The sequence below is a fragment of the Sus scrofa genome, chromosome 10, assembly GCF_000003025.6.
Source record: "Sus scrofa isolate TJ Tabasco breed Duroc chromosome 10, Sscrofa11.1, whole genome shotgun sequence".
Classification (NCBI taxonomy): domain Eukaryota; kingdom Metazoa; phylum Chordata; class Mammalia; order Artiodactyla; family Suidae; genus Sus; species Sus scrofa.
This window is the reverse complement of record NC_010452.4, coordinates 44,261,666-44,288,341: the sequence shown is the minus strand read 5'-3', so window position 1 is coordinate 44,288,341 and position 26,676 is coordinate 44,261,666. Positions and strand designations below refer to the sequence as shown.

The 26,676-nt window shown below is 39.5% G+C and overlaps 1 protein-coding gene across 2 annotated transcripts in view; it reads right to left on the bottom strand.

The window, feature by feature from the left end:
* SLC39A12 (solute carrier family 39 member 12) overlaps positions 1-26,676 on the bottom strand; it is an 81,696-nt gene that overhangs the window by 32,633 nt on the left and 22,387 nt on the right. For both annotated transcript variants that reach the window (XM_003130728.4, XM_003130727.4), the window contains exons 4-8: positions 23,813-24,020; positions 16,101-16,273; positions 11,087-11,258; positions 6,057-6,229; positions 1,312-1,464 (exon numbers count right to left, since the gene is read on the bottom strand). In XM_003130728.4, the coding sequence (XP_003130776.2) occupies positions 1,312-1,464; positions 6,057-6,229; positions 11,087-11,258; positions 16,101-16,273; positions 23,813-24,020 (879 nt within the window). The remainder of the gene's footprint in view (positions 1-1,311; positions 1,465-6,056; positions 6,230-11,086; positions 11,259-16,100; positions 16,274-23,812; positions 24,021-26,676) is intronic.

The following is a 26,676-nucleotide window of genomic DNA, read 5'->3' as shown; positions in this document are numbered from 1 at the left end:
GCTGATATTTCAAAAGACAGCTAATGTGTGCCCTAAACACAGGCATTTTTATACTACTGAACAGGTAGAAAGTCAAGAATTGACTAGAAAACCAGAAGGACTGCAGAGCCCCAGGACATTGTAAGGAAAGCTTACTTATTTCAGTGTCCTAGCACTTTCCACAAGCATTTACCTTTTAAACCATCCAACACAACTTTCCATCTAGTTCTTATAGGATAATGCGTGAGAGCGAAAAGAAACAAAATCTATCAATAAGCCATACATTTTACATTTTGTCATATACATAAGAAACAGATCAAATTCGTACACAATGAAAGCAGTGCTTCAAGCTGAAAAATAAGATTTGCCACAGGTCCTATGCCTGAGATTTCTTTTCATCATTTTAAACGCCCTTAAGATAGAGAAGGATGTGTAATTTTGTGGCTTTTCAGAGTTTTTGCTTTGCTTGATCATTTGGGGTTAGAAAAGATACCCAAAGCACAGATTGGTAGCTAAGCCTTTAAATCCCTTCATCCTCATACATGAAATCCTCTCCTCTTTCTAAACTAGCCAGGGAGGTCAAAGGGAGAGTTGTAACAAGTACATTAATGAGCCAGCAATAGATGTTTAAAAAATTAATAATCAGGGAACTATAGTCACTTATGATGGAGCATGATGGAGGATAATGTGAGAAAAAGAACTTATGTATGTATGTATGTGTGACTGGATCACTTTGCTGTACAGTAGAAAACTGACAGAATACTGTAAACCAGCTGTAATGGAAAAAATAAAAATAATTCAAAAAATTTTTAAAAATAAAAATTAAAAATTAATAATCATGCTTATAGGGAAGCTGTCCTGCAGAATGATCTGTGTGTTCCAGAAATAAGAGCCCCATCCGTGACCTAGATAACCTCAGAAAGCTGTCCATGACTTTTGAACAAGTAGTTCTTTTTGTTTTTTTGGGGGGGTTTTTTTTGTTGTTTTTTGTTTGTTTGTTTGTTTTTGTCTTTTTGCCATTTCTTGGGCCACTCCCACGGCATATGGAGGTTCCCAGGCTAGGGGTCCAATCGGAGCTGTAGCTGCCAGCCTACGCCAGAGCCACAGCCACATGGGATCCGAGCCATGTCTGTGACCTACACCACAGCTCACGGCAACGCCGGATCGTTAACCCACTGAGCAAGGGCAGGGACCGAACCCGCAACCTCCTGGTTCTTAGTCGGATACGTTAACCACTGCGCCATGACGGGAACTCCTGAACAAGTAGTTCTGAAATAAAAGACAAATCACTTAAAGCCCTAAAGCAGAAGATAAATCAAATTTAAAATATACCTCAGCACTTGGTGATACGAGAAGAATAAAACATTTTTCTATTAAGAAAAATCCATGGATGCCTCCAATTAATGCCAACAGTTTCCAAATATAGCCTTTGCTTTCATGGAAATGTCCAAACTCTAAGGCTTCCTGCTTATGTACATCAAGAATCTAAAAAGAAAAGAGACAGAGAAAAATCAATTTTGATGACTTAAAAATTAATTCATAGGCCCATTTCTGAATATATTCAACTTTCATTCTGGGGCACCCCATGACAACATGTGGAAAAACTCAGTTTACTTTTAGATGTATGAATAATTTCACTGTATGATTTAATCAGAGTCAAATAAGACATGAGAAAAGAGAGCTTTGAATACCTTCTGCTAATGAGTAGAACAAAAGCCTAAGCTTATTTCAGCAAGTGCCCTAAATTTTCACACCTTCTCTGTCCTTTAGGTGAATTTTTTTGGTCATGCCCATGGCATGCAGGAGTTCCTGGGCCAGGGATCGAACCCATGCCACAGCAATGACCTGAGCCACAGCAATGACAATGCCAGATCCTTAACTCACTGAGCCACCAGGAAACACCTAGCCAATTTTTTCCCCTCATTCAATCCGTATCTATTTGCACAGCAATGCTTTATATATTTTAATTTATGTAATTAATGTCTTTTATATCCAGAACAAATATAAAGATACATTTCAATTGGGGTTTATTCTCACCATGCTGCATAACAATTAACTCTCTTTTTTTTGCAACACTCATGGTAGGTGGAAGTTCCCAGGCCAGGGATTGAACCCACACCCCACTTGTAGCCTATACCACAGCTGGCCTAAATTTTCATACATTCTCAGTCCTTCAGTTGAATTTTTTTTTTTTTTTTTTTTTACTTTTTGCTTTTTAGGGCTGCACCTGCGGCATATGAAAGTTCCCTGGCCTATACCACAGCTCATGGCAATACTGCATCCTTAACTCACTGAGCAAGGCTAGGAATTGAACTCGCATCCTCATGGATATTGGTCAGATTCAAGTTTCTGCTGTGCCACAAAGGGAACTCACTAGCTGAATTTTTTTTGGCCATATCCGTAGCATGCAGAAGTTCCTGGGCCAGGGATAGAACCCATGCCACAGCATTGAAAATGCCAGATCCTTAACCCACTGTGCTACAAGGGAACTTCCAAATAAAACTTTTAATGAATGTTTAAATAAGTAAGGAATCCGCCTGAAAGACTTTTTCCATCAAGTGCATCCTGCATGCCCAGCAATATTGTCAGCTCTCTGGAACACAAAAGGATACCAGTAAAGCATCAGGAATTTTCCTCTAGTTGACTCATCCCATTGACTGATTCGTCCCATTGGTTAACCTCATGATTTCTTGTGAGCTAGTAAATCGTTATGTATCATATTCCCTTCCCTGGAGAAGACAGTTTAAGAACAGCTCAGTGGTTTCCACATTCAGGATATTACTGACCATTCAATTTAGAAAAGGAAAAGTGAGTTCCTGTTGTGGCTCAGTGGGTTAAGAACCTGACAGTCTCCATGAGGATGCAGGTTCAATCCCTGGCCTCGCTCAGTGGGTTAAGGATCTGACATTGCCACAAGTTGCAGTGTAGGTCACAGATGCAGCTCAGATCCGGTGTTGTTGTGGATGTGGCATAGGACTCAGTTGCAGCTCTGATTCAACCCTGGACCTGGGAACTTCCATATGCTGCAAGTACGGTCATAAAAAGAGAAAAGAAAAAACAAGTAAAAAAGGTAAAAGAAATTATGTGTATATATGTTCATCTAAATATGTATGTAGGTCTTTATATGTATGTACATATGTATACATGTGAGTATATGTATGGATCTACATATATACATTGAGATTATGGAAAGAAACTCATGAACTTGGAGAACAGACTTGTGGTTGCCAAGGGGGAGGGGGAGGGAGTGGGATGGACTGGGAAGCTGGGGTTAATAGACGTAAACTATTGCTGGAATGGATAAGCAATGAGATTCTGCTGTGTAGCACTGGGAACTATATCTAGTCACTTGTGATGGAACAGGATGGAGGATAACATGAGGAAAAGAATATGCATATGTATGTGTGACTGGGTCACTTTGCTATACAGTAGAAAATTGATAGAACACTGTAAACCAAATCTAAGGGAAAAAATAAAAATCACTGCGATAAAAAAATAATAATAATAAAATAAAATACCCTATTTAACAATGGTAAAATTTCATGACCTGGAATCTTGCAAAGAAACTATTTTCCAAGTTATGTTGTCCAATATATGTTTGTTTGAGGAATATGATAAGAATTAAAGATTATATAAGGATACGACCCACTGAAAATCTAGGTATAATAGAGAGAAATTCGTGCATCTGATTTTATTACACTATGAATGTGCATAAATATAGACCATAAAAAATCAAAAGAATATATGAAAATACACTGAGTTTATGGAGAGAACTAAAAACAAGGACATATAAAGCAACTTTTTCTTTAGGGATACCCACTTAGTATTTGTAATGATCATTATTTCACAAAATAGAAGACGCTGTAATGTCACAAAACAGAAGCAAACCTCACAACTTCAGAAGGAAATGTAGGCCTTAGAATTGAATAAATTTAACTATTTAACAGGGGGAATCATGACAGTGGCATTTTTATCCCTTCTGCACAGGCCTTTAAACACTCGACTTGGATTACATTCGGGAACCACTGATTTTTCCGGCTTTTCCACCTCACTTGTCCTGCCTCTTTCTTTCTCTTCCCAATAACTTGTGTCCTCATCTCCTTCCTCAAGTCAAACGACTACCTTCTAAGTGAAACCCAGCTAAGTGCCCCTCTGCAGTATGTCTTTGCAGGGCCAGCTGACAGTCCCACCCACCCCATGTCCACCCTGCTGCCCTGAGCTGCACCCTCCCCCACTGGGGGAACCCAGGCAGCCTTAAGAGCCTGTTCCTATTTCCCAGGACCCTGGGCAGTGAAGTGCCCACTGCAGTGACCTAGGAAAGGCATCGGCCACCGCCTCACACCAAGACGCTCTGAAAGAGTTCCAGAAAACAAGATTACAAGGGAAATTAAAACTAATAATGGTTTGTTTTATCTCTCCAATGCTCACTTGGCAATATTCAGAATGTCTAATAATTACTGAGCCTCTGAGCCACAAGAGTGACCCTGGAGGAAATTGTGAGAGGCTTGTGGAAAATTTGTACATGTTGGTTTTGAGAGAAGTGGAGGAAAACCATTTGCTTGTCATTATCTATCCTGCGAGATTTCAGAGGGAATAGATAACTGCATCTCAAGATCTTTCTCCCTGAAATCTTTGGCTTCTCAGGGTCTGGTCCTTTCATTTCTGACAAATAAAAGAGCTTTCAGAGCCTTCAGCAAAAAGCCAGCTTCCTGGAGCTTGCATGTTTCTTACAGGAAATCTGGACGCTAATAAGTTGGGCAAGAAAGAGAAATTCACCGTGATGGTTCAGATGAAGAGAGGTTAATGCTAGGGCGGAGGGGTGAGCAGGGTCAAGGGCATAAATAAGGGATAATGAGACACCCAGAAACTAGCAACGACCCTACAGGGAACCATTACCATTCTTAGGGTTGCAAGGGCAAAGGGCAAAGGTGAGCAAGAATGTTCTGGAAGCTCAGTGGGAGGTGGAGCCAGGGGAGGAGGCCTGCCTAGGGGCTGTGATATTGCAGGTAATCGGCTGCTTTTAGAGCAAGTGCTAGAAGGAGGGAACAGGGAAAAAATATCCCTGCCACTCTCTCACTCTCTCTCCTCCTACTATGGCTTTTCTCTTAATGCCCCCAATGGGGGAAGGGGTGGGGAACCAGGAGAACAATCCAGCCTGCAACGGAGCTGAGGAAGTGCAATCTTCTAGGGCAGAGAATGGATCTGATAAGGATTGGGGGCTAAAACAATGCATCTTGTTGCCCTTTTTTTTTTTTTTTCTTTTCTCTTTTGGCTATACCTGCAGCATATGGAAGTTCCCAGGTTAGGGGCTGAATCAGAACAGCCACTGTGGGCCTACACCACAGTCACAGCCACACCATATCCAAGCCACATCTGCCACTTACATCACAGCTTGCGGCAACACCAGATCTTTAACCTGAGCAGGGCCAGCAGTCAAACCCACATCCTCATGGATAGTTGGGTTCGTTATTCCTAAACCACAAGGAGAACTCCCAAATTTCTCGTTTTTATGTATAGATACATAGTATACACTTCCTGAATTTTTCTTAATAGGAATCAATATCTGATCACCTATTTTTTTAAATTTCGCAAATAAGAATAATGTGGTAAATCTACTGATTAGCTCTGTTCTCCTATGAGAAATAATACTGATTTCCAAGAAACACACTGGCCACAGAAGGTATGCATCCCAGCCACTGTGACATTCTGCACAAACACCTCCCAGGGCTAAACATCAAGAGAAATGAGAAACACTCCATCTGAAGCAGAAAATAGCAGCTTAGGAGTTCCCGTCGTGGCGCAGTGGTTGACGAATCCGACTAGGAACCATGAGGTTGCGGGTTCGGTCCCTGCCCTTGCTCAGTGGGTTAACGATCCGGCGTTGCCGTGAGCTGTGGTGTGGGTTGCAGACGCGGCTCGGATCCCGCGTTGCTGTGGCTCTGGTGTAGGCCGGTGGCTACAGCTCCGATTGGACCCCTAGCCTGGGAACCTCCATATGCCGCGGGAGCGGCCCAAGAAATAGCAACAACAACAAAAAGACAAGAGACAAAAAAAAAAAAAAGAAAATAGCAGCTTACCTGAGGGATGAGGTGGAGCAGGGCATCCCCAGAAAGTGTCCCAACAGCCAGGCCCACAAACAGCTGTAGAATGAGCCTATAGTTCTCCTCGCAGCTGTGGAAAAGGATCAGGGTTGTCCCCAGCATGGAGCCCAGAGTGAGCAGGGTCACAGCCACCGTGCTGTAGCCATATTCTAGGTCAAAAGGAGATTGCAAAAAACAGTCAGAGGTCTCTCCAAGAACCTCCATGAGGAGGCACTTCAGAAGGAGCCACCCTGCAATCCAGCTAATGGGGATGTGAGATTCCTTTGTGAGTGCTCTATTGGGTAAAAGGTTTTCCAGTTTTAATTGGTAAGGAAAACAATGAAAAAACTTTGACCAAATTACCTTGTTGCTTTGAAGGTACCCTGTCAACCCCTTATTAAAAAAAAAAAAAAATCACTGTAATGGCAAACAAATAAAAGGAGTTCTCCTGTGGCACAAGATAAGGAGCTGGCATTGTCTTTGCAGTGGCTTGGGTAGCTGCTGTTGGCAGGCATTTGTTCTCCAGCCTAGGAATTTCCACATGCCATGGTGTTGGGGGAAAAAAAAAATCATTGGCTCAAGCAGGGAAACAGCCTACCTTTTACCCACAAGGAAAATAATTTCTCACTTGACTTTTTTCTAATAAATGCTATTTATTTATTTATTTTTATTTTGGCTGCACCTGTGGCATGCAGAAATTCCCTAGCCAGGGATTAAATCCCCACCACAGCAGCAACAACCCTGGATTCTTAAACCAATAGGTCACCAGGGAGCTGCTCTCTCACTTTAAACTACAACCTCCAGTACTGGCAGACACTTAATATTTTTCATCCAATCCCATTTAAACCTTTTGAAGGCAAAGAAGTGTGTTAGAGAAGGAGCATATATTTTGGGCCATTGTAGATCTTTATTTGTGGAGAAAATAAGTACTTTCTTCCAAAAATTCTCGTGATTATTTGTGATGTCAAAAGTGTTTATTATTATAGAGTTCCTATCATGGCTCAGTGGTAAGGAACCTGACTAGTATCCATGAGGACTTGGGTTTGATCCCTGGTCTCACTCAGTGGGTGAAGGATCTGGTGTTGCCATGAGGTGTGGTGTAGGTCACAGATGCAGCTTGGATCTGGCTTTGCTGTGGCTGTGGTGTAGGCTGGTAGGTGTAGCTCCAATTCAGCCCCTACCCTGGGAACTTCCATATGCCACAGATGGGGCCCTAAAAAGAAAAAAAAAGTATTTATTATTCTCAGTGACTAAAATAAGTAATTGTATTGATAAAAACCGATCACTTCGAAAGTGTAATGGATGATACTATAAATTTGCACAGTGTACGTTGTTGATTATTACAATAATTTTTATAACCCCTAACATGTATTCCATGTTTCTATGCATCTAGATTTTTAAAAAAATATTTGGAAAGTGTAGGGGTTTTGTTTTCTGTTTTTTTTTTTATTTTATTTTTTTTTACAATTACTAAAACAGAAACAAATATGTAAAGGGGAGAAGAAATAAAAGCATAAAGAAAGAGAGGAAAGAGAAAGATTAAAAAAGAAAGAAATGGCTTTCGGAGTAAAGTACAGATCATTTAGGGATAAAAAGCTATTCACACACCATCTTCCTTTGGTTCTAGATATTCAGAGAAAATATTCTGTTTTGACTTTTTAGAAATTAGTCACAAGTCATGCCAAACCGGTGTGAAAACAATGAAAGCAGGTAATTCCAAAATTAAACTATCATTTCCTTTTGTGACTACAGGTAAGTAACAAGTTAAACAGCACAGATATCAAACCACTTAAAGTCCATTGCAGATTTTAAGAAGCTACCCTCTTAAAGTTTGTTGTAATTGAAGATGTTCCAGTCTCATCATTCTAGCAGTATTCTGGAACATTCACTCTCTACGGTAGATTCATATTGGTGATACTAGCTAGTAATAAGCTTGCATGATTTTAAAAGGACTTTTATTAAAGATTACGTTTTAAATTAGACGGGGATCGAATATTAAGGTTAGTGGTATATTTAGAGGAGGCAAAAAACTTTCAAACTTTGATTTTCCTACTCTAACTATTACTTCTTTGCTGCTAGGGAACCTCCATAAAATGTTTGTCCAGTCGATAGAGTTTCCTTTTTACAAGATGAAACAGTTCTAGAGTTCTACTGTACAGGGGTTTGGAAATACTTAATACCACTGAACTGTCCCTTAAAATGGCTGAGATGTAAATGTCATGTATTTTGTTTTACCACATTTTAAAAAATAACAAAAATCATTTAGAATGGTCATGTACCTGCCTAGAGGTTTTGTTTTGCTCAAATTTAATTTAGTTTAATTTAATCCCTATGTTATAAAAACATCCCCAGAGGTATTTAACCAAGTTTGATTTCCCACTCTGCCATAAATAGACTCTAAGTGGTAACGTCATTCTTTTCAACTAACACATAAAATTAAAGACCTTTGACGTTTAACCTGAGCACCTGGGTGCCTCATAAAGTTCAAAGTTGCCACGTTTTTACGGTGGCTACAAAAGATCAGAAAATGTCAAAAACTTACAAGGGCAATTTAGGGGCTGACATTTCCCAGGAAAAAGGCAAAGTTTCAAGTTCTTCAACTCCTCTGCTCTCCCCGTCATCCTGAGGGCAGCTACTATGTGGTTTTTGGAAGAGAATGGATGTTTCACTCCTTGAGAGCCTATAAATCTTTCCAGATCTTTTGTGAGTCAGATTTCACCTGCTCTCATGTGGCAAGAACGGTCTGAAAGCCATAAAAGCCCTGACTTTTGTGGCCACAGGCTCTGCTGACTTATTCCAGTCCCCTCCATGGCATCTTGATTGGAGTCAGATTGTATATAAATGTTTCCCATCATTACAGTAGAACTTGACCTACCAATTAAATTCTTCGCCCATCCCAAGCAGCTTCTCTGACTAAGTCTGAAATGATTTCTACACTGCCGTAATATCCTTTCCTGGAAACTGAATTGAAGAGGCCACTGAGGGGTTGAGTTTCAGCATAGTGAACTCTGTTTTCCTAAGAATGTCTTCCTGTATTTTTCCCTCTTTGATATAATATTTTACATTCCTGTCATTTCAAAAGGCCAACGGCAGGAGCCTTGCTCTTTAGTTATAGAATGCAAGATTTTAAATTGAGGACAGTGATATTTTTCTAGGTTCTTTACGGAGTATGACGTGTTTGGGTTTGGGGAGGAAAGACCATTTCCTAGGAGGATCTAGAAATTAAGTAAAGAGGGAATAAAACTTTTTTCATGGATCTTCAGCCCCAAATTCTGTTTCTGAATGACCTGTATTTCCAGACATCATGGCAGGTGGTAGAAATATAAACATGGAAGCTCCTAAGTACCATGCTTCCTTCCCCCTGGTACCCAGGGTCCCCCTTACCCATTTTTGAGTCCTCACTAACCACAAGGTATTGAATTAATTAGCTTCTTACTTTTTAAAAAAATTTTTGGCCACTCCATGGCATATAGAGTTCCTAGGCCAAGGGATCAGATCCAAGCTGCAGTTGTGACCTATCAGATCCCTAATCCACTGTGCTTGGCCTGGGATCGAACCTGTGTCCTTGTGCTGCAGAGACGCTGGTGATCCTATTGCACCACAGCGGGAACTCCTAGCTGCTCGCTTTTAATGAAGTTTTCTTCTTCTCAGTGAATGTGGAGTCTTAGATATAAGCCTAGCGTGTTTTTGTTCATCTTCAAATCTTTTGTTGGCATGCTTTTGTTACAATCTTCAAAGGCACTACTTGTTGCTGAAGAATTCATTATGGTTTAGAATTAAGGAGCTGAACAATTCTGCTATCATGGGCACTGAAGACTATCTCAAAGAGAAAGAAAAGCAGTTCTAAAAAAAAATATAGGTAAGGCCCTCAGGTCAGTGATGATATTTTAAAAATGGTAACTGTCATATTTTTACTACCCATCATAGATGTTCTCAGGCCATTATTATTATTTTTTTTTTGTCTTTTCAATATCAGGTGCTTTAAATTTACAAGACACGTTTTTGTATATATTATCCCATTGGAACTTTACTGGTGAAGTCTTAGCATAGAGCTCACCTACTGCAGTGATGCTATGGATTACAGGTGAGTGGATTACTGATCCCTTCATTTCCTGGGGCTGCCAGCCACAACTGCGAAGCTGGCACCTCCTGCTTTGGTCACCTCCATCCCAGAGCAGCCTCTTTGGATTACTCCAACGTGCCTTCATTTTTCTTTCTTCCCTTCCCTTCCCTCCTTCCTTCCTTCCTTTCTTTTTTAATGGCTGCACCCAGAGCATATGGAAGTTCCCAGGCCAGGAATTGAATCTGAGCTGCAGCTGCAACCTATATCACAGCTGCAGCTATGCCAGATCCTTTGACCCACAGCACTGGGCTGGCAATCAAACCCACACCTCTGTAGCGATGTGAGTGCTGCAGTCAACTTCTTAACCCACTATGCTACAGTAGGAACTCCACCTTCATTTTTTAATAAGTGCCACGATGTATAAAAGGATAGGAAGCCCTGTAGAATCCCTTCTTTCCCAACATGCAGAGAAAGAGACAGGCTTGAGAAGTAAAGAGATTGTTTAAGAGCATCACAACATGGGCATCCTTCCCCTTATACCATGTCCCTTCTCAACGATGGACTTTTCAGTTGGCCATGATTGAGTTGAATATAGGGAATAAAATCAATTTAGATAAATTAGATCCAAACTATAAAATATTTGTTGAAAGTGCTAGAACATAGGTGGTTGAAAACAAGGACTGTGGGGCCAGCTTGCCTGGGTTTGCATCCCAACTCCATCATTTAGCAGCTGTGTGTCCTTGGGCAAGTCACTTAACCTCTCTGGGCCTCCGTTTCCTTATCTCTAAAGTGAAGTTAATAATAATTTCTAGCTGGTAGCCTTGTTGTGAGGACTAAATGAGTTGATCAGTGTCAAATACTTAGAACAGTGCTTGGGCTTGGTATATCCTAAGTATCCTTCAGTCACCATTATTATTATATACATTGTATGCATTGGCTTCCAGAGTGAAGAACCAGAACTTACTCTCCAGAGTGGTGGGTGACAGCTCTGCTGCTTGATCCTGGGGCAGCTGGCAAGAGCAGCTGAGCAATTGCTGGATGATTCCTGGACTCATTTGCTTAAAGTCTTCTTTAGAAATGGGTGAAAGCCGGTTCTGTAGAAATATCTCCACCAACTGCCTGGCAGAGAAGCAAGTCTGTACAGAAAAAACATCCATCTTTACCACCTTCAGCACTGAACCAAATTCACCCTCCACCTACATCCTTGAGGAGTCAGAACAAAACCGAATGGCTTAAGTCCACATGTGATGTTATTATTACTACATGTGTTTCTCTGCAACCTTTAGTCACTAACTCATTCCTGAGGATTATTTTTTCACCTCTGATTAAAGTTAACTATATCCCACTTTCATTTTGAGTATTAGGTAGTAGGAGTTTTGCTTAGGTTTTTCTTTCCTGAAAAGTTGCACCATGTCTTGCAATGTGTTGGCTGGTATTCTAACCAGCAGCCTAAGGAAGCCATGACGCTCTTGGTGGTTTTCAGTGGGGATGGCTTTGTGTTAACAAAGCTAAAACTTCATATGATAAACAGGAGCTCTGCGGTAATGAGATCATAGCTTTAATACTCTCTGATTTAGGCGTTCCTGTTGTGGCTCAGTGGGTTAAGAACCTGATACCATGCCTGTGAGGATGCAGGTTCGATCCCTGGCCTCACTCAGTGGGTTAAGGATCTGTCCTTGCCGCAAGCTGCAGTGTAGGTCGCAGATGCATTGTGTTCCCATTATGGCTCAGTGACTTAAGGACTCAAGGCAGTCTCCACGAGGATGCAAGTTCAATCCCTGGCCTCTTGCAGCAGGTTAAGTATCTGGTGTTGCAGCAAACTTCAGGGTAGGTTCCAGATGTGGCTCAGATCTGGTGTTGTTGTGGCTGTGGCTTAGGCCTCAGCTGTAGCTCAGATTGGACCCTTAGCCTGGGAACTGCCATATGCTATAGGTGTTGCCATAAAAGGAAAAAAACCTTACATCTAAAAGTTTTAATATGTAGATGAGAATAGTGTATAGTTTTGCCAGCGCAATTGGATGTATTTATCGAAATAAGACCCCAATGCAAGATCACTGTGATCTTTACAATAAGGTTTTTTAAACAATCAGTGATGTATAAGGATCATCTGATTTGTCATGCTGTAGAAAGGAGGGATTTTAAACAAAGGCACACAGCTAATCAGAAAACAATGATGACACATTTCCTGGTTTTCCCCACACAAATATCCTTTGGGACGATTCCAAGAGTTAAAAAATTTTTATCTTGACTGGGAAATATTTGGTTGCATGAAACAGAAGCCCCTCGAATCATCAGACACCATAAGGACAATGTATTAAGGTTATAGAAGAGATCTAAGATTAAAAGGGGTAGCCACATGTGAAGGGAAGCTCAACTGGAAGCTGGAAGATAGGACCGAAGCGTTTTCTTTCTCTGTCTCTTCCAGGCTCAGTATTTTCTCCTTTCTCTTTCCCTCTGTAAATATCCTTTAAGATTCTGGCCTTCTCTCTTTCATTAATACATGGCCATTTGTATACATGCATGGCCCCAACTCTAAAGTGACCTTTCAGTCCCAGATTGGGATTGAGTCTACAAGTCCTGACAGATCTGATGGGTTCGGCAAAGCCAAGGATGGGCTTTCTTGGGCCAGCTGCCTATGCGATTCCATCGGTTTGACCCCAAAGATAGAAGGTCAGATCATGCTATTCAAACACCGCTGCTGAACTCAGCCCTATGGGTGAGGAAGGCATTTCTCAGAAAGGGATCGGACCAAAACTCCAAAGGCTTCTACAGCAAGAAGCAAGAGTGGAAAGCTAACCTTGTGATTTTTTTTTCCCCCTTTATCAAAATTATTTACACCAAAGACAATATTCTCTTTTGCACCATTTACTAATCATGGAACATAATGATTTCGTCATTTAAGAATACTAGCAACACTAAGGGAAAACTTATAACAAACCTCTGATGAAGAATCCTTCATAATAAATATGCTTATTGAAAAATGCCTGACTGGGAAATAAAAGGGTGCTGAAATAAACATGAACAGAAGGCCGTGTGTCTTTCCCCAGTTCACGGTCGAGGAATTGAACAGTTTCCAGCCTCACACTAACTTCTGGTAGAGTAGGGCTCTTCTTTTTTTTTTTTTTTTTTTTTGTCTTTTTGCTATTTTCTTTGGGCCGCTCCCGCGGCATGTGGAGGTTCCCAGGCTAGGGGTCGAATCGGAGCTGTAGCCACTGGCCTACGCCAGAGCCACAGCAACGCGGGATCCGAGCCGCGTCTGCAACCTACACCACAGCTCACGGCAACGCCGGATCGTTAACCCAGTGAGCAAGGGCAGGGATCGAACCCGCAACCTCATGGTTCCTAGTCGGATTCGTTAACCACTGCACCACGATGGGAACTCCGGGCTCTTCTATTATAAGCTTCTATGCCCTTGATATTTACTTGCTAGTCCTGTGCTATTTAGCTCATGGTTGTATGACATTCCTCTGAAATCACTAATCCAAATGTCCTTAACGGTGATTCATTATATTCTACAAAATTCTAGAAGATAAAATGTTTTTGATAAGGAAGAAAATAGAATGAAAATGTCAATTGCCCCAGCCCATAACCTTTAAAGTAGCTTTATATTCATCCATATAATTTACTTTTTATAAAATTTCAATATCCTTGTATGCTTATGTTGATTTGAACAGATGTCTGTGGAAACTTTATGTTTAAAGTGTTGCTTCCAGAACTCTAGTTTTGAGAACCACTTGGAGAACTTGTTAAAAGACAGAGTGCTAGGCTCCACAATCAGGGTTTCTGATGTGGTGGATTCTGGCAAGGACCTGAGAATTTCTGTTTCCAACAAGGTCCCAGGTGCTATTAATGCTGATGGTCCAGGGACAACACTGCAAGAATTACTGGTCTAAATAATACATGCAGGATCTTCACATCCAGTCCCCACCTTAGGGACTCCTCGAGAGTCACCAAAGAGTGGCATGTTAGAAGAGAGAAGAGTGGAGAAAGAGGCTGTTGTGTTTCTTTTGCATGGTCAGCACAGAAAATGCTCATTACTATTCTCAGAAGATAATTGCCTTAGGTAGATAACCCCTACATTTAATAACCTTCATTCTTTAGGCAAATAGGGTCTCCATCAGACAAATGTGTTCCCTTCCTAAGAACAGGCCCTGAAAGAACATTGAAGGAGATTTCAAGGATTAATGTTGGCAGCCACTCTTGTTACCTGCAGTTGAATACACTAAGTGTGACTTTGAAAGAATCAGCTTTAACTGATGCCTTTTTTGTAAGGCCTCATTAACAGAAATTTACTTTTTTAAAATATAAGAGCAAAGATATGTAAGATCACCCAATCACGTATTTATAATTTAGAGGAGCAACATTCATTATTGTTAGGAGTATGGAAGGAAAAAAAATACAGACTGCACTTAATTGGAACACTAACTCATCCAAGATATAAATTTAAAAAGTATCATTTCTTTTTCTTTTTTTTTTTTTTTTTTTACAGCCTTACCTGCAGCATATGGAAGTTCCCAGGCTAGGGGTCAAATCAGAGCTGCAGCTTCAGCCTATGCCACAGCTACAGCAATACTGTAGGGATCTGAGCTACATCTGTGACCTACATTGCAGCTTGTGGCAATGCTGGATCCTTAATGGATTGAGTGAAGTCAGGGATCAAACTCACATCCTCATAGACACTACATTGGGTCCTTAACCCACTGAGCCACAATAGGAACTCCTGTAACATTTCTTTAAAGCAACATTTCTCTGACAATAACATCACTGTAAAGAGCCCAGCATAAGCTACTGGACAACCTACATATATATCCTCAGTTTCCCTTTACTTAAGCAACTACTTATCAACTCCACCTCAGTTTCTTCATCTGGAGGATGGACTAATATAACCTAACCTCATATAGTTGTTGTAATAATTGAATGAAAAAATGCAGGAAAATTGTGCAGTGCCTAATGCATAATAAGTACTCAATAAATGGAAGCCATTATCACGGAATATCCGTCTTTTAAGATTTCATTTTTTATGAAAATATACTTGATTGTCTATGTTGTGCCAACTTCTGCTGTACAGCAAAGTGACCCAGTCATACATATATATATATATATATACAGCTTCCCTGTACCGTACAGTAGGACCTCATTGCTTATCCATTCTAAATGGAATAGTTTGCATCATTGTTTAATATTTCACATAATTAGAGCAGGGAAGGTTTCTATGATCAGAGTCTGAAAAATAACAGATTCAATAAGATTAAGGGATTTTATTTACTGAAAGACCTCCCCAGACACTTTGATAGGCTACAGTGCCATATGCATCTCTAGTATTTAACTTATCCATCCAACAGATTTGACCACAGAACCCCTTTTCAAGAATTATTTGTTAGACTAGTGAATATACAACTTTAGGAAATAAGGATATGAATATATTTATAGGTTGAGCTATCACCTCTTCTCAAAAACCTCAGTGCTGCCTACTATACATATATTTGTCTTTTGTTCACAGCACAAAGTAATCTCTTTGTAATCTAACTCTTAAGTGTTCATTCATTGTAAGTTTTTATATTATTATTTATATAATATGTTTCTATAATATCACTACCCCATTGTCTCCTAGGAACTGAGCCTGTTTTTGTTCAGAACTCCATTACTAGCACACAATGATGACTAGCACACAGTAAATGCTCTCATATGTTTGCTGAATTAATTATTCATGCATCCAGTATGGACCCAATGGAGGAAAGAGCAATATATGGATCATTCTTATAAATATCTTGGCCTCAAGTCTATGTCTGCAGAGATCCACTTGTAAAAGAGAAAAAAAAAAAAAAAAAAAAAACCCTGACCACACTGTGGAAATAGATTATTTTTACATTTAAGGAAATATACATTATCCTTTAAATTTACTACAATTCTGATAGAATTTTCACAGCTACTTCCCTTGACAGTAGCAAATGATGATAAAAGAGGAATAGTGACAATACCTGATCCCAGGAAAGTGGACCATCGTCTGACTCGTGGTCCACGGATATAGATAGATTAGGGTAGTCCCAATCATGGATTGTTTGGTTGTTTTGTTTCCTTTGAAGTTGATGGATTTTATCTTTTCTGATACAGGCACTTCTGGTCCAGAGAGTGTTGAGGAGTTGGTCTAGCTCTAGAAATTTCATACAAAATCTGGTGTCAGAATAAAGACAGGCCAGTTTCAGAATAATCACAATTTCACATGGCCACAGCACAGATATTTTACTAAGCAAATTTCTAAATTCTTATGAAAAACCAAGATTTTATTCTAAACAAGAATAAAGAAATTGGCAGAACAATGTAAACCAATGATAATGGAAAAAATAAAAATCATTTTAAAAAAGAATAAAGAGCACTTATACCTCACATGGATAGTGATCACCTCATAAGATCTTGGCTAAACTTTAGGGCTGAACTATGATGAAATGGGCAATTCCATCAATGGAGTGACTTTTGGTAACTCAACTAATTCTTTCTTAGGTGCTCCCTATAAAAAATGTAAATAAAAGATGAAATTGAACTAATTCTTAGAAAAATATTCCCATGAGGCACAATGCATTTTTAGCAGATTAACCACAACTCTACTGTAAAGTCAATCAAATTATTTTCCTCTGAAGTGTTTAATGCAGGAAAGAAAAAGGAATTGAGAAGGAGCTGAGACTGTAGGGACAAACTAGACCTTGTTTTCTAACTCTACTGTGGTATATGATTGTCAGTTTATAGATTGCAGTTTGGTTTTCATTAGTACAGCTGTATGATTTTTAAAAGTGATTAATACAGAAAATAATTAAATATAAAGATGAATTTCTTTGGATTTTTTCATCTCTTCACTTGCAAAAAAAAAAAAAATCTCTGATACTTTCCTAAATATTATCATCAGTAGTAGGAAAATTATAAACTAGAATTGCTATAGTATTTTATTTTAAATGACCAGTTTCAACAAAAAGTTATAAGACCTGTAAAGAAATGGGAACGTGTGACCCAGATTCAGTAAATATGTCTCTGACTACTCCCAGGGGTTGTTGGATTTAGCAGACAAAGACTTTAAAGCAGGCATCAAAACATGTTCAAGGAACTAAAGAAAATAATATTTGAAAAATTAAAGGAAAATATGACAGTCATAAATTAACAAATAGCAATTTACAGTCAGGAGATCAAAATTATGTAAAAGTCTAAATGGCAATTCTGGAGTTGAAGAGCAGAATAAATTAAATGATAAATTCACTAGAGGATTGCAACAGCAAAATGAGATGGCAGAAGAAAGAATTACTGAACATGAAGATAAATTAATAGAAATGATCTAATCTGAAGAAGGGGGGGGAGAATAAGTCTCTGAGACATGTGAGAAAGAGCAAGTATACTAACCTATAAATAGCAGCAGACACTTGGAGAAAGAAGTAGAAAAAAATGTTGGAGAAAATAATGGCTAAAAACTTTCCAAATTTGATGTAAAACCTTAACATACATGTTCAAGAAGTTCATCAGGTATCAAGTAGGATAAACACAAAAGATCCACACCCAGACATAGCTAAACTGTTGAAAGTCAAAGACAAAGATGTATCATGAGAGCAGTGTAGAAAAATGACTCATCACAAACAAAGGAGCAATTTATAGCTGACTTTCTATTTGAACAATGGAGTTAAGAAAGTAGTGGAATAATGGAGTTCTGGTCGTGGCGCAGTGGTTAATGAATCTGACTAGGAACCATGAGGTTGTGGGTTCGGTCCCTGCCCTTGCTCAGTGGGTTAAGGATCTGGCGTTGCCGTGAGCTGTGGTGTAGGTTGCAGACGCGGCTCAGATCCCGAGTTGCTGTGGCTCTGGCGTAGGCCGGGAGCTGCAGCTCTGATTGGACCCCTAGCCTGGGAACCTCCATATGCCGTGGGAGTGGCCCAAGAAATAGCAAAAAGACAAAAAAAAAAAGAAAAAAAAAGAGAAAAAAAGAAAGTAGTGGAATAAGATATTCAAATGGCTGACAGAAAAAACTATCAATAGGAATTGAATATCCAGCAAAACCACCCTTCAAAAATGAAGGTGAAATAAAATTATTACCAGATAAACAATGAATGGAGAATTCATTGGTAGCAGACCTGTCTTACAAGAAACTCTAAATAAAGTTACTTAGGCTGAAATGAAATGACCTGAATGGTAAGTTGAAGTCCACACAAAGAAATGAAGAGCACTAGAAATGTAAACATGTGGGCAAATTTAAAGGACTATAAATATATTTCTTCATCATTTGTTCTCTAAACTCAGTGAAGAAACCCTACAAACTTTTCTTTCAAAATTAAAAACATTATAAAGGTACAGACCATTCTCAAATTATTTGCCATTATATTGGGGTTATTAAACAACATAATTAGATGACAAAGAAAATAGGAACACACAAATTGAAAAATAAAAGGCAAAACTATATCTGTTTGGATGATGGAATGATTATATATCTAAAAACTTTAAAAAATAATGGCAAAAATAAAACAAAAGATTTAATTATGGAATAAGTTATAAAATTAATCAAAAAAAAAATTTCTAGAAGTTCCCATTGTGACACAGCAGAAATGAATCCAACTAGGAACCATGAGGTTGTGGGTTCCATCACTGGCCTCACTCAATGGGTTAAAGATCTGGCGTTGCCATGAGCTGTGGTGTAGGTCACAGATGCAGCTCAGAGCTGGCATTTCTGTGGCTGTGGTGTAGGCCGACAGCTACAGCTCTGATTTGACCCCTAGCCTGTGAACCTCCATATGCCGTGGGTGTGGCCCTAAAAAGACAAAAAAAAAAAAAAATCTCTAGGAGTTCCCACTGTGGCTCAGTGGACTTGTGGTTGCCTGGGAGGAAGGGGGAGGGAAGGGGGAGGGAGTGATTGGGAGCTTGGGGTTAATGGATGCAAACTATTGCTTTTGGAATGGACTAACAGTGAGATCCTGCTGTGTAGCACTGAGAACTATGTCTAGATACTTATAATGCAACATGACAATGGGAGAAAAAATTATGTATACATGTATGTGTAACAGGGTCCCCATGCTGTACAGTGGGGGGAAAAAAAGAAAATGTAATAAAAAAAATTTTAAAAAAGGAAAGAATCTGACTAGCATCCATGAGGACATGGGTTTGATCCCTGGCCTTGCTCAGTGGGTTAAGGATCCAGAGTTGCCATGAGCTGTGGTGTAGGTCACAGACATGGCATGGATCCTACACTGCTATGGCATAGGCCAGCAGCTACAGCTCTGATTCAACTCCCAGGCTGGGAACCTCCATATGCCGCAAGTGCGGCCCTAAAAAGCAAACAAAAACAAAAACAAAAAACCTCTAGACTTCATAGAGACAAAGACTAATTACAAGCTATAATGAAAGAGAGGACCCCAGTTAAGGGAGCCAAAAAGAAAGTTAAATGCATAGATATAAATGTATGAGGAAATGTCTCAAACCTAGGTAAAGGAAACAATAAAACACTTCACAAAAACACACATGTAAACATGAACAAATAGAAAGACATACTATGGGGTCTAGAAATGCAACATTTCATTTATCCTAAGCTATGTTATATATTTTGCAATTATAACAAAATTATTACATGTCTTTTTTTTCTCCAGAGCTTGACATCTAGGTGATGTTTATTAGGAAGAATGAACAAGCCAAGAAAACCCTGTAAAGAAGAGCAATGATAAGGCTAGCTCAACTACAAGTTTAAATATACTATAAATCACTATAAGTAAAATAGCACAGTACTGGCACATGGATAGACAAGTCAGCAGTCAGCAAATAGAATGGAATAGAAAACAGAAATAGACCTGATTGCATTTTCTGCTTTATTATATAAAATCAGCATCTTAAATCAGTGGAGGAAATAACTTTCACTGCATTTTAAATAAAAGGTATAAAGAAAACTGCATAGTCACATGGAAAAAATAAACTGGATCTAATCCTTACAACATGCACCAGAATTAATACTAAATAAAAGAGAAATGCAAACATGGAAGTACTAGAAGAAAACACAGGTAACTTCCTCTATAACCTGGAAATATGGGAAACCTCCTTCACTATAACTCAAAATCCAAAAGCAATAAGAGGAAAGTTTGATTAATTGGTTTCTATAAAGATAAAAATATTTGGAGAAAAAAATTATTCCAGCTTTAGCAGAAAATGTCCAAGATCCACCTGGATTATTTTGTACTGAAGAGCAAGGGCGATATAAAATGTGTTAAGGGTTCTGTCAAAAGGACTTAGAAACACCTTGAATAAGATTCCACTGGTCAAAGAGGGGCAGTCTGAGCCTCAGTTAGGATAAAATGACCACAGATTGAGAGAAATGAAATCATTGTGAAATAAAAAAGAAAAGCTCATTGTTCTTTGAAAGATGTAAGGAAACTATGTTACTGTGAATGGTAGCAAATTAAAGAATCCAGAAATTATCCTTACTTTCCTTTAAGAACTTTCATAAAATGAAATTGTGGCGAGGGGCAGCTTTTTCATTATACAATTATCACAGTGATAAGTGAAGAAGAACTGAGAGAAAAGGAAGGTCACCATTGGGTAAGCCCTAAACAATTAATCAATCTAGGCAGCAATCATCAATAGCTTAGAAATTCCCAGAAAGAGACAACCAGATGTTTTGTGCCTCTAATGGAAGATACCAACTCTAACACCATATCCCCAAATAAATGAACAACCTAACATGAATCAATCAATAAACATGAAACACAAGGCACAAAAACACGTGTTAAATGAGTAGGAATGCAATCTGCAAAATCCAGAGGAATAAACAATCCACTTCGTTTTACAGCAAATACTTTGCAACAAAATAGAGTGGAAGGCATGACATCTATTAAAAAACTTCAGAGACATATCAAGAATTCACATTTTATGGGCCTTATTTATATCCTGGTTCAATAAAAAATAAAGACTTTTTTTTAAAAATCAGAAAAATGTAAGTGTTCTCACTATGGCACAGTGGGTTAAGGATATGGCACAGCCACGGCTGTGGTGTAGGTGGCAACTGCAGCTAGGATTTGATCCCTGGCCCAGGAATTTCCACATGCCATGGGTGTAGCCCCCCTAAAAGATCAAAAAAATGTAAACATTAAGGACGTTTTATGGTATTAAGGAATCATTTATTTTTTAAGCTATGGTACTGGTAATAAAAGCTTTTTTAAAAAAGATCCTTCTCTTTTATTTCATTTGTTAGCCATGCCAGTGGCATGTGGAAGTCCCCAGGCCAGGGATCAAACCCATGCCACAGCAGTGACCTAAGCCACTACAGTGGGAACGCTGGATCCTTAACACATTGCCCCACAGGAGAACTCCAAAAAATCCTTCCCTTTTAGAAGTTCATGCAGAAATATTTACAGATTGATTATTTGCTTCAAAATAATCAATGGGAAAGAAGGGAGGCAACTAGAAAACAAGATTATCTGGAGTTCCCATCATGGCGCGGTGGAAGAAAATCTGACTAGGAACCATGAGGTTGTGGGTTCGATCCCTGGCCTCGCTCAGTGGGTTAAGGATCCGGCGTTGCCATGAGCTGTGGTGTAGGTCCCAGATGCGGCTCAGATCTGGCATTGCTGTGGCTGTGGCATAGGCTGGCAGCTGTAGCTCTGATTAGACCCCTAGCCTGAGAACCTCCATATGCCTAGGGTGTGGCCTGAAAAAGAAAAAGAAAAGAAAAGAAAAGAAAAGAAAACAAGATGATCTAACTGCTATTAACTGTTCAGGATAAGACCATGTACATGGATGTTCACTATTTTAATGTTTCTACCTTTGACAATCTCTATAATAAAAAAAATTTTTTTAAAGTATTTAAAATTAGGAGTTCCCTGGGAGCTCAGTGGGCTAAGGATCCAGCATTGTCACTGTTGTGGCTCTGGTTATTGCTATAGTGTAGGTTTGATTCCTGGCCCAGGAACTTCTGCATGCTGTGGATGTGGTCTACCAATCAATAAAATGGTAACATAAGCTAAGCTTAAAGAAAAAAAAAAAACAACAACACTTAAAATTACCATACTTGGAGTTCCCGTCGTGGTGCAGTGGTTAATGAATCCGGTCACAGACACGGCTTGGATCCTGCGTTGCTATGGCTCTGGCGTGGGCTGGCGGCTACAGCTCTGATTAGATCCCTAGCCTGGGAAACTCCATATGCCGCAGGAGTGGCCCAAGAAAAGGCAAAAAGACAAAAAAATAAAAAAATAAAAAAAAATTACCATACTTATTTTCCTCCCACCCCAAAACACAACCAGTGGCAGTAAAGCCCTAGCTTAGAGACAATTGTTAGGGAAAAAAATTGCCTCAGGGTCTCTGGGATAAGCATCTGATTGCACTGAGATGAGGTGGCATTCTGAGTCCTCAGATGCACAAGTGGCTGCTTTATGCCCAAATGGGTGATACTGAACACCTCTCATGAACCATTAGGTGGGTGTTTTAATGAGTCCATGATGGTTAATATCTAGACAACTTGCCTGGATCTCACAGTACAGCTTGCCTCTAACTATATCTGTATTCTAGTCTGAGGGCTCTTCCTATTTTTCAGAGTGATGGAGCCTTCAAGAGGCAGACATGTGCACATTCTTGTAAAAGGGAATCATTGTATTCCTTCAGTTGAAGTGGAAAATGCACTGCTAAAACTCTATCATTTGACATCTAAATTTTGCCGTTCCTGTGTGCCACATCACAATTATTCTCAGCATACAGTGCTTTTCCCTGGCCTAGTTCCCCTACTTATGACAACTAGGTAACATGATTTCATTACATTTCAATTTTTATCCTTTTTTTTTTTGGCTGTCCCCATGGCATATGGAAGTTCCCAGGCCAGGGATGGAATCCAAACTGCAGCTATGACCTATGCCATAGCAGCAGCAACCCCAGATCCTTAACCCACTGCGCCACAATGTGAACGCCTCAATTTTCCTCTTAATAAAGAGTTCTTTCCTGCCTTTCTTAAAGCAAATACAAATGAACTGCCGCAAAATGCAGCAGTCATTCAATGGGTGGCACAAACAAGTCAGAGAAAGTTCTGCTCAGGGATTTGGAAGATTGAGCCAGATCAGGAGTGTGTGGCTGGTCCCTTGGAACGTTTGTCTCTTTCTCCCATGTTGTGACTTCCTAAAAGGAAGAGTGTTGGCAACCCCATCGGTCATTAAGTGATACACCATGCCCCTTTGGTGTGCAAAGCAGGGCATTCTGATGTAGAAAATTGGTCATTTCCTCTTACTATCTTGTCAAGTGCAAATAAATGTGTGAAACAAACATTCCAATTCCTTTGCTGATATTCCGTTTTATCTCAGATTCCTAAAATACTGGCAGTCACAACAGCAGCCAGGATGCATATTTTAGCACCATAATTTGTCACCCCTGGCCCAGCGCTTTGTAACAAACAGGAAAGTAGCAGAGGGGCAGGTCATAAAAATCCACCTCTTCGGCTCTCCAGCCACAGTTGCATCAGCTCTGCTCCAATGAGCTGAGTACCTATTTTTGACTTATCATCACATAGATATCAGAGCATGTTGGTCTGGAAAAGGGCCCCTGCGCTTTGAAAGGCTGTCCCACAACATGCTGAGATAAAATGGTGTTTAAAACATACCTGGACACATTCAGTCATCACAGTGCTTCAGCCTCTGTTTCAGGCAGAGTTTATATTTAGAATGTGTGACTTGGAGGTTAACTTCATGAAATGCATCCTTACCTGAGAGGTGGAGAGTATTCGTACTATTCAAGGCACTGAAAATATATTCCGTAAAATAGTCTGGGGAAGGCAAGTGTCTCTGTCCCAGACAAACACCCTGGAGGGACAAAGCGATGATGGTTGCCGCCAACTGAGGAAGTGTATTTTCATCGGCACCATCCATGCTTAGGATTCCAGATTTTTCCTGCAGCGCTTTGGTTTCCATACACTGAAATCAGACACAAAGGAAAAAAGAAAATTGCAATTTCGGAAGCTATTCTGATTAAAACATCTCCAGAAAGATAAGGACTGGTTTTCATCTAAAAGAGGACTGAATGGGAGTTCCCGTTGTGGCACAGTGGAAACAAATCCAACTAGGAATCATGAGGTTGCAGGTTTGATCCCTGGCCTCTCTCAGTGGGTTAAGGATCTGGCGTTGCCGTGAGCTGTGGTGTAGGTCACAGACGTGACTTGGATCCCGTGTGGCTGTGGTTGTGGTGTAGGCCAGCAGATGTAACTCTGATTAGATCCCTAGCCTGGGAACCTCCACATGCTGCAGGTGCAGCCTTGGAAAAGACAAAAAAAAAAAAAAAAAAAAAAAAAAAAAAAAAAAAGGACTGAATCGAAAATCTCTTTAAGTTAAGATGCAGGTTGAAATGGGAGGCATTTAGAAGAGAATTGAGGATTGAGAATTCATTATTCCAGAATGACATTCCTTCTGAAAACTTAATTGCTACTCCAAAATAAATAATTTATAATTCAAAAAAATGAAAATACAAGAGGATTAAATTGTCTGAGGGACTGTGCCTACCATCATTCTATAGTCTCAGATAGAACTCTATCTGGAAAATACTTTTTTTTTTTTTTTCTTTTTTGGCCACACCTGTGGCATATGGAAGTTCCCAGGCCAGGGACTGAATCTGGGCTGCAGCTTTAAGTTAGCTGCAGGAATGCCAGATCTTTAACTTACCACTCCACAGCAGAAACTCCTGAAAAGTACTTCTTTTATCTACCGTAACACTGATTTTTATAACTCCCATCCCACTGTTTTTTATTTCTCTAACCTTTCTCATTATCTTCTTAAAGCTGTGTTTTTCTAGCATTTGACAAAGTCCAACATCCATTCATGATCAAGACCCTCGCCAAGGTGGGTATAGAGGGAACATTCCTGAATATAATCAAAGCCATTTATGATAAACCCACAGCAAATATAATACTCAATGGGGAAAAACTGAAAGCCTTCTCACTCAAATCTGGAACAAGACAGGGATGCCCACTCTCACCACTGCTCTTCAACATAGTTTTGGAAGTCCTAGCCACAGCAATTAGACAAACAAAAGAAATAAAAGGCATCTATATAGGAAGGGAAGAGATAAAACTGTCACTGTATGCAGATGACATGATACTATACATAGAAAACCGTAAGGACTCAACCCCAAAACTACTTGAACTGATTCATAAATTCAGCAAAGTAGCAGGATATAAGATTAACATTCAGAAGTCAGTTGCATTTCTATATACCAGCAATGAAATATTAGAAAAGGAATACAAAAATATGATACCTTTTAAAATTGCACCTCACAAAATCAAACACCTTGGAATACACCTGACCAAAGAGGAAAAGGACCTATATGCTGAGAACTATAAAACTTTAATCAAAGAAATCAAAGAAGATGTAAAGAAATGGAAAGATATTCCATGTTCCTGGATTGGGAAAATCAATATTGTAAAAATGGCCATCCTACCCAAAGCAATCTACAGATTCAATGCAATCCCTATCAAAATACCCATGACATTTTTCACAGAACTAGAACAAACAATCCAAACATTTATATGGAACCACAAAAGACCCAGAATCGCCAAAGCAATCCTGAGAAACAAAAACCAAGCAGGAGGCATAACTCTCCCAGACTTCAAGAAATACTACAAAGCCACAGTCATCAAAACAGTGTGGTATTGGTACCAAAACAGACAGACAGACCAATGGAACAGAATAGAGAACCCGGAAATAAACCCTGACACCTATGGTCAATTAATCTTTGACAAGGGAGGCAAGAACATAAAATGGGAAAAAGAAAGTCTATTCAGCAAGCATTGCTGGGAAACCTGGACAGCTGCATGCAAAGCAATGAAACTAGAACACACCCTCACACCATGCACAAAAATAAACTCAAAATGGCTGAAAGACTTAAATATACGACAGGACACCATCAAACTCCTAGAAGAAAACATAGGCAAAACACTCTCTGACATCAATATTATGAATATTTTCTCAGGTCAGTCTCCCAAAGCAATAGAAATTAGAGCAAAAATAAACCCATGGGACCTCATCAAACTGAAAAGCTTTTGCACAGCAAAGGAAACCCAAAAGAAAACAAAAAGACAACTTACAGAATGGGAGAAAATAGTTTCAAATGATGCAACTGACAAGGGCTTAATCTCTAGAATATATAAACAACTTATACAACCCAACAGCAAAAAAGCCAATCAATCAATGGAAAAATGGGCAAAAGACCTGAATAGACATTTCTCCAAGGAAGATATACAGATGGCCAGCAAACACATGAAAAAATGCTCAACATCACTGATCATAAGAGAAATGCAAATCAAAACAACCATGAGATATCACCTCACACCAGTCAGAATGGCCATCATTAATAAGTCCACAAATAACAAGTGCTGGAGGGGCTGTGGAGGAAAGGGAACCCTCCTGCACTGTTGGTGGGAATGTAAACTGGTACAGCCACTATGGAGAACAGTTTGGAGATACCTTAGAAATCTATACATAGAACTTCCATATGACCCCGCAATCCCACTCTTGGGCATCTATCCGGACAAAACTCTACTTAAAAGAGACACATGCACCCGCATGTTCATTGCAGCAC